This window comes from Bufo gargarizans, chromosome 1 (assembly GCF_014858855.1).
Source record: "Bufo gargarizans isolate SCDJY-AF-19 chromosome 1, ASM1485885v1, whole genome shotgun sequence".
NCBI lineage: Eukaryota > Metazoa > Chordata > Amphibia > Anura > Bufonidae > Bufo > Bufo gargarizans.
This window is the reverse complement of record NC_058080.1, coordinates 100,581,867-100,593,404: the sequence shown is the minus strand read 5'-3', so window position 1 is coordinate 100,593,404 and position 11,538 is coordinate 100,581,867. Positions and strand designations below refer to the sequence as shown.

Genomic DNA, 11,538 nt, shown 5'->3' with positions numbered 1-11,538 from the left:
TAAATAGGGTTACGCAGGCTAAAGTTACTATTACACCAGCAGATGTTCCACAGATAACGATAAACAATCGAAGATGTAGTGACTTGTTAATGACGAAAATTCCACTTATTATACCCGTAGATATTTGTTTGTACTTGCGGTCGTTACTTGTTCGCTTTTAAATCGCTCCTTGTTATTACATGTAAAGATGGGGGACAGATGCTTAGGCTACTTTCACATTATCATTTTTTGCAAATCCGTCATGGATGTGCAAAAATGCTTCCATTAGCATAATACAACCGCATGCATCCATCATGAACGGATCTGGTTGTATTATGTACCATTTGGGACCGAACCAGAGTTCGGGAAATGTTTTTTTTTACAGTACAAATTAATCTCTGAAGTTATTGCGTGAAGTCTTGCGAGACTTCGCGAACCAATAACTTCGGCTCATCGGAGCTAATACATTCTAATACTGCTCTGTACAGTATTAGAGCGAAGTTTCTATGCAAATAGACTTTGGATGTTTCATCCGAAGTCGATTCGCTCATCCGTATCCATCAGCTTTGGATCAGAGCCCCCCAACCTCAATTAGCCTCCATCAGCCTGAGATCAGACCCCCATCACCCTCAGATCAGACCCCATCAGCCTCTCACTCACCGCTCCCTAATTTCGTACACTGTGTGGACAGAGTGCAGAGCGGGGCCCGGAAGAAAATCAGGGAGGGTGAGTACAGCCACCGCAGCGCTTCCCTCACCACTCCCCGCTCCTCCAGTATGTTGAAGCTATTAGCATTCGGACTATAAGACGCACACAAATTTTCCAGTTACTTTTGGGGGAAAAAAGTGTATCTTCTGGTCCGATAAATACGGTACCTTAAGAGGCAATGAGAGCCTACATTTCCAGGATATAAATGCCTTAATATTGCTTTTATCATAGGTCTATTGACTGGATCTTTCTTTGCCTTTCCCCTTCTTTATTTTCTTCTGAAAACTGAGAAGTCTCTTTATGGTCATTGAAATGACTGAGCCATCTAGAAAACACATTACCCAAAGTGAAATTGTCAAATCTGTTTTACAACTCAAATGGGAACCTTATACATAAAGAAAATTCCATTTACTATACATCTGTTCACATCCACGTCAGTTACAGATCTCTTTATTAAACTCCATAGTACAAATTGATGAAATTGTAAATATACATATTTTAGCTCTTTAAAAAAAGTTTGTGAGTTCAGTCAGAGGGTGAATAAAATATCAGGTTTTACTGTTCGGCTGAATATTGAATATATGAATGCTTAGTAAAGGCAGCAAAGAGGCACAGTAAAACAAGGCTAAGAAAATGTTATTTTCTGCTATGACCATTCACATTTATACGACTCACTAGTTTTGCCCTAAAGCTTAGTCTCCAATAATAAAAAATATGAAAACAAGTGCTGACATTCCTGGCGCTGGCCTGTAATAGCAAGTGTAATTAGATTAGACAGCTGCTGATGGAGCGCACTAACAGCGCTTATTAAACCTCCTCAGGTAATACCTAACACTGCAAATTACATCAGATGGACAACGTAGGACGCATACAACAATTTAAAATGTAGAACGCTGACACAGTGGATTAAAGTGAACCAATAATACATATGTCCCTTTTCTAATATGGCGCCAACATATTCCAGAGCACTGTACAGAGACTGTCATCACTGGCTTTTGAAATTAACATCATGGAGGAGATTTATCAGCCTGGTGTAAAGTAGAACTGGCTTGGTCACCCAAAGCACCAATCTGATTCCACCTTTCATTTTTCAGAGCTCCTCTGGAAAATGAAAGGTGGAATCTGATTGGTGCTATGGGCAACTAAGCCAGTTGTACTTTACACCAGTTTTGATAAATCTCCCCCAATGACTTCTGTTGTTATGACAGTTATGTGAAAACCATTTCAGATGGATCCCGTCCAAGCAATATGAAACATGTGTACTTCTATATGTAGTGATGTCAGCCATGGTAGTGTGTAGCGGTATATTGTTTGGGGGTGCTGGTCTAATACTGGGCTCACATCACATTTTTGTCTTACATTTAATGTATAAAAAAATGTATACATTAAACAGACGCCTCTGACGGATACCATAACCATAGAGTGGCATCCTTCACCATAGGGTTCCATTGTAAAAAACAAAACAAAAACAATGCTACTGGACTAATGTAAAAGCCTAGTGTACCACTCTTTTGTATCCTTTTTTCCCAAATGTATCAGTTACGGGTACTTTCACACTTGTGTTTGGCCGGAGAAAATACCGCAGCATGTTTAAAGATATAAATGGCAGCCTACATTCTGGAGTACCCATACAGTTAACAATCATTTGTACCTCTTGCATAGCCCCTTTTTGTTGATGGACGGATCCGTCTTCAAAATGCTTTCAGTGTTACTATGGCACCCAGGACGCTATTAAAGTCCTGGTTGCCATAGTAGGAGCGGGGGAGCGGTATACTTACCATCCGTGCGGCTCCCGGGGCGCTCCAGAGTGACGTCAGAGCGCCCCATGCGCATAGATGACGTGCCATGCTATCACGTCATCCATGCGCCTGGGGCGCCCTGACGTCACTCTGGAGCGCCCCGGGAGCCGCACGGATGGTAAGTATGCTGCTCCCCCGCTACACTTTACCATGGCTGCCAGGACTTTAGCGTCCCGGCAGCCATGGTAACCACTCTAAAAAAGCTAAACGTCGTATCCGGCAATGCGCCGAAACGACGTTTAGCTTAAGGCCGGATCCGGATCAATGCCTTTCAATGGGCATTTATTCCGGATCCGGCCTTGCGGCAAGTCTTCAGTTTTTTTGGCCGAAGCAAAAAGCGCAGCATGCTGAGGTATTTTCTCCGGCCAAAAAACGTTCCGTTCCGGAACTGAAGACATCCTGATGCATCCTGAACGGATTTCACTCCATTCAGAATGCATTAGGATAATCCTGATCAGGATTCTTCCGGCATAAAGCCCCGACGACGGAACTCTATGCCGGAAGACAATAACGCAGGTGTGAAAGAGCCCTTAAATGAAGTAATTCTGGTAAAAAAATAATAATATGTATTAGGAAATTGCACAGTCCGTTATCTACACTGGCAGCTCTTTTGTGACTCTTTTTTTCTTGCCTCTTCCTCATAGCTGCAGCACATGGTCAGGAGCGTCCAACTGCTGCCGTTACCCCCATGCAGGCCCAGAACCCATCTTGCCTTATCCCAGCAGCTTCTGTCAACAGTCACCCAGGCAGCTCTTCTCAGCCCATCCAGCCAACGCTTTCCAGCCCAGCAACTTACATCAACGCCGCACTGAATCTCAACAGACCAAACATGCCAATGGCCTGTACTCTTTCCAACAGCAGTGCACCTTCCTTAGAGGCAGATGGCAACTGGAAAACTAGCTGCACAGGCACTGGATGTTCTTCATCTCCTGATAATGCACCTTCAAGTTCTGCCACTAATAAGCAGGACAAGGACGGCAGGGTGAGTGTCACAGTAAAATATGGGTATTCTGTGCGGGTGAAAGCTGGAGATGTTACGTCTGCTAACCACATGGATGCCAGCTACATTTTGTTGGTGCAGATTGGGAAATAAAAGATGTGATCGCGTTATTTGCTCTTTTTTTTTTTGCTTATGTGTACAGTGACAGGGAACGTTTTTTTTTGTAATATACTTTATTTAGGGAAAAACTTTATTTATGCTAGAAAACTAGGGCTGAAATGTCCCTTAGGCTACTTTCACATCTGTGTTTTTGCTGAATCCGTCAAGGATCAGCAAAAACGCTTCCGACATTTCAGCCCTAGTTTTCTAGCATAAATAAAGTTTTTTTCCTTAATAAAGTATATTATTATGTCCCTGCACATTAGCAAAAAAATAGAAAATATGACAGTTACTCTTTAAAGAGCACAGACATATTGGAGGTCATTTATTAAGATCGGTCTTAATAACCCCTATAGCTGACGGTGGATCCGCTAGAGTTATGTAGAAGCGCGCCGGATACTTCAGCGGATCCACTGCCGCTTCTAAATGTAAGCCAGCTTCCTACCTGTCTTACATTTAGACCATTTTGTACGTCAAAACCAGGCGTAGAAAATGATGAATGAGACGGACCTGCCGGCCTGTCCTCTTCCCCGCCCATGCCACATCCACTTTTTTAGACCTGGCATGAGCGGGGAAAAGTCGCAGATTGGGGCGGAAAGGATCTTTGCGCTGCAATCTGTGCCCGAAATGCACCTTATATAGGTGTATTTCAGGTTAGTAAATGACACCCATTGTCTTTATTACACAGATCTTTATTAAGCTCTATGCCTTTTTATTAGGTGGGAGGTGATGTATACATTGCATAACATTTAATTATGTGTGAGACTAGATGACAAGTCTTCAGCAAACAATATACTCATATCAGACACCTACAAGCAAGGCATAAGTATATCAGTACAAAGTCACACGTGAGCTGCTTGTTAATAAATAGTAGACCACAATCTACATGAGTAGTACTGCAGATAAGGGAGCATCTTTATCAGGACCGGTCATAATAAGCCCTATACCTGGCGGTGTACCTGCCGGAGTTATGAAGAGGCGCTGGCCTGTACATAACTTTGGCAGGTCCTTCGCCACTTCTAAATGTAAGACAGCTTCCTTGCCAGAACAGAGTGGTGAGAGATCCTCTTTAAAGGGGTTATCCCATGATTAATGTCAAAAAATGAAAATCAGACATCATATAGTACATGTATATCTAAAGTATAACAAAGCTAGAACCAGTCCTGTACCTCACTCGCATAGATCCAGAGATCTCATTCATTGCTCTGCTAGATTTATATCAAGTTGACAGCTCAAGGGGAGTGTCTTATCTGCTGCAGCTCAGGAGGCGTGTCTCAGCTCTCCCTATCACAGCTCAGGAGGCGTGTCCATGCTCTCCCTATCACAGCTCAGGAGGCAGTTGAAGGGTGAAACTGAGCACGTGTGGCCTTCTCGTGAGCAGGTCAAAGAAATAAGAAAGAACAAACACCAGGTGGCGCTATACATATACATTTTATTGAATAACTCAGTGGCTATGCTAAATTTGTGATTACCTGCAATTACAAAAGTATTCAGATCCAGGTGGTGGTTTGGAAACTGTAGAATATTTTGTGTGGGACAACCCCTTTAATGAATCAAGCTAAATGAAGCATATGCTGCAGTTACAAACTGGTTTTTATTTGGTAGTGCTGCATTTTCCTTTCTTAGAAAAATCTGATTTTGAATTAAATGTAAAATAATACTGCCAATCAAAGCAAAATTGCCTGCAATATGATGGTTTTAGTCAAAGCTTTTACATTGTGATCTTCATGGTACATTAACAAGAGCACTTCTTCCTAGAATTCAACCATTACAGCACATTTCCTGCTGCAATTTGAAAATTGTCTAGTTTGCCCAAATTGAGTACAAACTGAGTAAGAAAAATACCACGATGTACAAAGAAGCAGATTACCTGTCTATCTATCTGTCTGTCCATCCATCTGTCTAGTTTGTCCACCTCTACAGTATCTATTGATCTAATGTAATTATTTAATCTAATCCATCTAAATCTTATCTTTCTGTCAGCCTGTCTCTGTCTAACTGTCTATCTACAAACAAAATATCACAAGGCATTACATTTAGTAATCTGCCATATGATAGTATATCCCTCCATATCAATCAATATAAGCTCCAAATTACAATAAGATCACCTACAAAAGGGGAGTCATAAACTACCAACGGATATTTAACAGAATATTTCAAATTTTGTCAGCTCGATAAAATCATACAGACACGAGGTTCTTAAAAACTGGTACTCTCTCTCCATATATTTATTATCTACATTGCTGATTATATGAGGTTCTATATTGCTCAGTTTATAGTTTTCTCTATCATTGTACATTTAGTGAACTTGTAGGATTATTTTGGTGGGCACATTATTCCAAGCATGACCATGCAATACTGGTAATGAGCCTTGTTGAGAATGCTAATAAAATGAACAGTCCTGTCTAGTGGGCCATAGTGGTATTTTCAGGTTAGTCTCGGCCCAGGCTCCCCTGCCTGGTGATCAGCTGCACGGGTTTCTGATTTAGTATGCCTGCCCCTGTGTTAGTACATGGAGAATAAAATTGCTGATTTTTAGCCACTGTGAAAGCCCTTTACTGACATGTTAAAGGGTCGCTAACTTTTCAAAAAACTTTTGATATCAAAAGCTTAGATCAGTGAGGGGAGAGAAGAGAAAGCATATCCTATTCTTCTCACTGCTGAGGACCATAGACTTCCATGCAGTCTGTTTCGTGCAGCCAGGAGAAAGAGCGAGCTATGCACGTACATCTCTCCCCTCATTCTAGGGATCAGTGGGGGTCTCTGCAGTCAGACCCACACAAATCTAAACCTTTATATCTCTATAACATATCAAAAGTTTTTGAAAAGTTAACAATGCTTTAATTGACTTTGGCTGGTCTTTAGATTAAATAGTTTTCTTAAATAAAAGCGTTTAATCTTTCTTGAACAAGCAATTCCAAAATGAATGTTTCCAGAGATATTATGTCACAAAACTTATTTTTTGTATGTGAACTGTGTGTTGATGCTGCATTATAAAAATTTGCACATTTGGACGTCACACAAGGGGGTTTCCCACTCTTTGAGCCACAATGTGGAGCAGCAACTGCTCTGGTGGGCGAACCATTTATGTTTTATTTCATCTGAATGACCATCATTTAATAATCCTGCAGGGGAATTGTCTGGTTGTCTGTGGAAATCAGTTGTTTGCAAGGAACAGGGCACATGGCAATTGCCACCACAGCAGATGCAATCTAAAAGAGATTGTGTCTAAAGAGACAACCACTATGAAGAAGCAATTTCTCATCGGAACCACATTTTTTGCCACCAATAGCAAAACACAAATGATAACCTATCTAAAAAGAAATGTGTAACATTGTATGCCTTCTGATTTCTTACAGAAGGAAAAAAAAGGCTTGCTCAAGTTGCTGTCTGGAGCATCCACCAAGAGAAAGCCCCGGGCATCTCCACCTCACTCACCAACTCAAGAACTGGAACAGGCAGTCCCAGAGGCTACTGTAGAAGGAGCAGTAGGTCCTGATGTCACCAGTGCCAGTGGTCGAGCTGCTGCCTGCAATGTGGATGGTGAGACTGTATCAGCTTCCACCATGACACAGGACAACCGTAAGACAAATATGGTGGATCCCGGCATTCCTATAGCGCCTCCACCAAGACAGCCTTGCTCCTCACTGGGCCCTGTACTCAGTGATTCTCGTCCTGTTATCTGTGAAAGGTAATGTCATAATTAAAGGAAAGTGAAATAATCTAGATGTTTAATCAGTCTGTAATGGTAGTAATAGGGTGGACATACACCTTTTAACATCTATACCTACTGACCCTTCCCATACACATTCATGCTCGGCTTGGCTGAGAGTGCATGGTGTCTCAATGGAGAGAAAGGAATGTCCGCTGCCAGACACCTCTGGCTGCTGATGATCTCCCTCGAGAACAAAGAATCAAGCATGTTGAAATCTAGTATGCCTATCCCTTCTTTCCCCTAAAATCTGCAGTTGGAGGAAAGCTGGGACACCTTTATACACATTAAATGTTCAGCCCGTCACGCTGAAAATGTCTACTGTGGCCAATGTTCATTAAAGCCTTATTCACACGTCAGTATTTGGTCAGTGATTATGAGCCAAAACCAGGAATGGGGGCTACACAGTGATAAGATATAAGGAAAGAAATGCACCTGTGTTTAGAGCCGCACCTGGTTTTGGCTCCCAATCACTGATGGTAATCGCTAACCGACCGAATCATATCACTGACTGTGTGAATTAGGCCTAAATGTGTATGGCCACTATTTTCTACTGAATAAATCCTACAACAGTCATTTATATACAGTGAAACCTCTCTAAAAGACCATCCTTTTAAGAGGTCCATCTTCTATGTAGACCAGGGGTGCACAACGTTTTCTGGTGGGGGCCACATTGCCAGACTCAACCAATGACGAGGGTCAAAAATAAAATTTAAAGGGGTATAAAAAAACTGAAATACTGTATTTATGGCATATTGAACACACAGTATATAACATTAATGTCTAGTTCCAGATCCAGGACTCCCATCTAATGGAAGAAATACATTAAAAATACATTTTAGCAGCCACAAGACATAGACATACATGGTTGGAGGCCGCCTAGAATGGTATCAAGGGCCGCATGATCTAGATTAAGATGGTCTGTGATGTATTTTAGAGTCACCTATATTTTCTGCATGTTAGAGGAGAATCCCCCCAGAGAACCATACTGTTATAACAGATGAGGAATGCCTTGGAATAGATGAATACATTGTAGTAAAGTAATTAATTGTGTAGATAATTATATTACTATGTAATGGCTGTGATGGAGAGATGCCAAGTCCTGGTATCTCTAGAATTATTGTACTGTCTGTCGGTGCTGTACGCCATCATACAGAAATCTCAGCACAGGGGGCCAAATCCAAATATTTGGTTAGCCTTTAAATGTCTGTATTTGGTGACCATTGCAGTGTCGGACTTTACTGAGGAGGATATAGTAAAAGCTTGGAGAGGACATAGGTGTTCATTCAGAGAAAGGTAGACACCAGTTTTTCATGTAAGGAGAACAGACATCTTGAGTGTTTAGAAATTTTACCATGGATCATTTGCCTATATCAAGGCAATATTTATTACTTCTTTTTATATATTACTCATTTATATAGTGCAGACATATTCTGCAGCACATTACAGATGTTATCATCATTCACTGTCCCCAGAAGAGCTCACAATCTGAATTCCCTATCAGTATGTCTTTGGAGTATCGTAGACAACGGGAGTAAACTCATGCAAACATGAGGAGAACATACTAACTCCATGTAGATGTTGTCCTTTGTCAAATCTGAACCTGCAAGGCACCAGTGCTAGCCACTGAGCCAGCGTTATCATGCAGATAACTAGAAAACCCCTTCTAGTAGGTAATATCATCACCATGAGAAGTGCATCCTACAGTGTATGGTGAAAGCTCCTGCAGATGTTGTAGCTTTCATGAATGTAGTGTAGAGTTTGCAGCCATAACAGATATAATGACTTCCATGCTGACAGAGCTGTGGTAGCGGTATACAGACAACTTCCTGCTCTCTCAAGCCATAGTTGATGGTTCTGATTTATAACGTGTGTGGGTTATGTGAGATCACAGCTTCTTTTTCCTTTTCAGATACAGGGTGGTAGTGTCCTATCCTCCACAGAGTGAGGCTGAGCTTGAACTCAAGGAAGGGGACATTGTATTCGTGCACAAGAAACGTGAAGATGGTTGGTTCAAAGGCACTCTACAGCGGAATGGCAAAACCGGTTTATTCCCCGGGAGCTTTGTAGAGAACATATAATTCTTCATCTGCATCCGTAAATGAGCACAAACATATCAGAGCAGCTGTTCTACTTGTCTTCAACCTTTAGAGGTAGAAATGGCCACTGGCACCAGAGGAGTTAACACTGGGCACTTATGGCACCACTGCAGAGCGCTGAAGAGCAAGTGCATTGGAAGGGCCTGGAAAGTGGCCACTGGTTTCTTACTTCCCCAGACTTTCTTTTGCCCATGTCATTTGTGCCTTGTACTGTTAAGTTTATACTTTTTTATTATTTCTTTTTACCTTAACAGCAAATAAACCGATGTTTACAAGGTGTTAGCTAATAATATATTTGCTTTCTTTTGGTTTTGTACATTTGAAATCCCTTTTTTCTTCTTTTTGTTGAGATAGATAAAATCTTTTGAATGATAAATATAACAAATTATTAATTTATGAAATGGCACAGAAAAGAGAAGCTGGATTCTTTTCTCTCCGACTGACCTGGATACTGACGATAGCCTGTTGTTTTATTAATGATAGTTTTCATTGGTGGGTAGGGAATGTGTGTATTTTGTAGCATAGAAATGCCACTTTCGTAATGACGAACATGAGAGAAGCAGAGTAACCTGTAACTGTTTGTTCACAATGTGCAGAGTGTTTGTGACCTTAAGTTTATTTTTTTTTGTTGTTTTTTTTTTACCAGTAATAAAAAAGAACTGTCTACATAATGCACTATTAATGGTCAAGACTCTGGTCAGTGTTCATTTGCACCACTCCTAGTATAGAAGATGCAAAGGAAATGACATGATGCATTTCAACATGTTTTTGGGCAGGCAAATGTTTCCATTTTCAGCTTAAGTTGCTGTAGGTGTTCGTCTTCAGACTACAGAAATAGGTCCTGTTGTGGAATACATTGCCTGATGGCAAGACGTTCTGTAATTTGTAAAAATATAAGTCGATCCAACAATGGGTGAAATAGCAGGATCTGGTTGTATATGGCAAAGAAACCTCTAGCTGCAGCAAACCATGCATTTAGGGCTGGAATCTCTAGCAGTTTATTCCTTAACTAGTCACATTCCACAACCAACTGAGAATTTGGTGGGGGAAAAAAACATTTATCAAAGCATTATATGTTTCGCTCACTCAAAATGGGTTGTTTATTATTAGAAAATGGGTCAATCTTATCTGTGGGCTGTGGCTGGGAAGCCTAAATCACTGATACGGTGTCCCCTATGTGCAACAGAGATTTTTATGTATAAATTGTAAGTTTTGCTGAATCTGCTCAGTTTCTCCTGCTCTATAACATGCTGCTTGCAGAATGCACTGCATTTTATGGTAATAGGTTACTTTTAAAGGGAACCTGTCACCATAAAAATGTAGTGTTGTCCGCCAGCAGTATGTTATAGAGCAGGAGTTCAGAAAATTGATACAGTGTTTTATGGAAATTGATTCAGTAAAACCTTTAATCTATACATTTATATTCCTGCTCATTCTGGGCTTTGAAGGCAAGGAGTCGGTCCTATCAGTGATGACAGCTATCTCTGTATACACAGCCATAGAGGGGAGGCTGTCAGTCACTGATAGGACTGTCTCCTTTACTTCAAAGCCCTGAATGAGCAGAGATTTAAATTTATAAATTACAAGTTTTGCTGACTCTTTTCCCACAAAACTATATAACAATCTGCTCAGCTCCTCCTGCTCTATAACATGCTGCTTGTAGCTTACATTACATTTTCATGGTGACAGGTTCCCATTAACTTAATAAAAAGCAGGGATTTAATTCAAAGCCCAGAATGAGCAGAGAATTAAATGTATAAATTACAACTTTTGCTGAATCTTTTCCAACTAAACGATATATTAATCTGCTCATCTGTTTCCGCTCTGTAACATGCTGCCTGCAGACTTAATTGCATTTTGTGGTGACGGGTCCTCTTTAACTACACCGTGTCCTACTCTTATTTCCAGGCTGCCATCTTTATTGTGGGAGGCAGTACAATAGGACCCTATGGTATTGGTTCCCTCACTGGAAACGGTAACCTAGCAAGCAGAACAGGACACTGTGTGGTTGAAGGGGTTATCCAAAAAAAGAAAGCTTTATGACTTATCCCAAGGATAGGTCATGGTATCAGATCTGTGGAGATGTGACACTAGCAACTTCCACCAATCAGCTGTTAGAAGAGTGTGATTGTCGCAGCCTCT

At 41.0% G+C, this 11,538-nt stretch overlaps 1 protein-coding gene across 2 annotated transcripts in view; it reads left to right on the top strand.

The window, feature by feature from the left end:
- Positions 1-10,071, top strand: part of SH3RF1 (SH3 domain containing ring finger 1) — a 144,239-nt gene extending 134,168 nt beyond the window's left edge. For both annotated transcript variants that reach the window (XM_044286475.1, XM_044286396.1), the window contains 3 exons: positions 3,131-3,468; positions 6,945-7,276; positions 9,210-10,071. In XM_044286475.1, coding sequence (XP_044142410.1) covers positions 3,131-3,468; positions 6,945-7,276; positions 9,210-9,378 — 839 coding nt within the window. In that variant the 3' untranslated portion in view covers positions 9,379-10,071. The remainder of the gene's footprint in view (positions 1-3,130; positions 3,469-6,944; positions 7,277-9,209) is intronic.
- Positions 10,072-11,538: the final 1,467 nt, after the last annotated feature.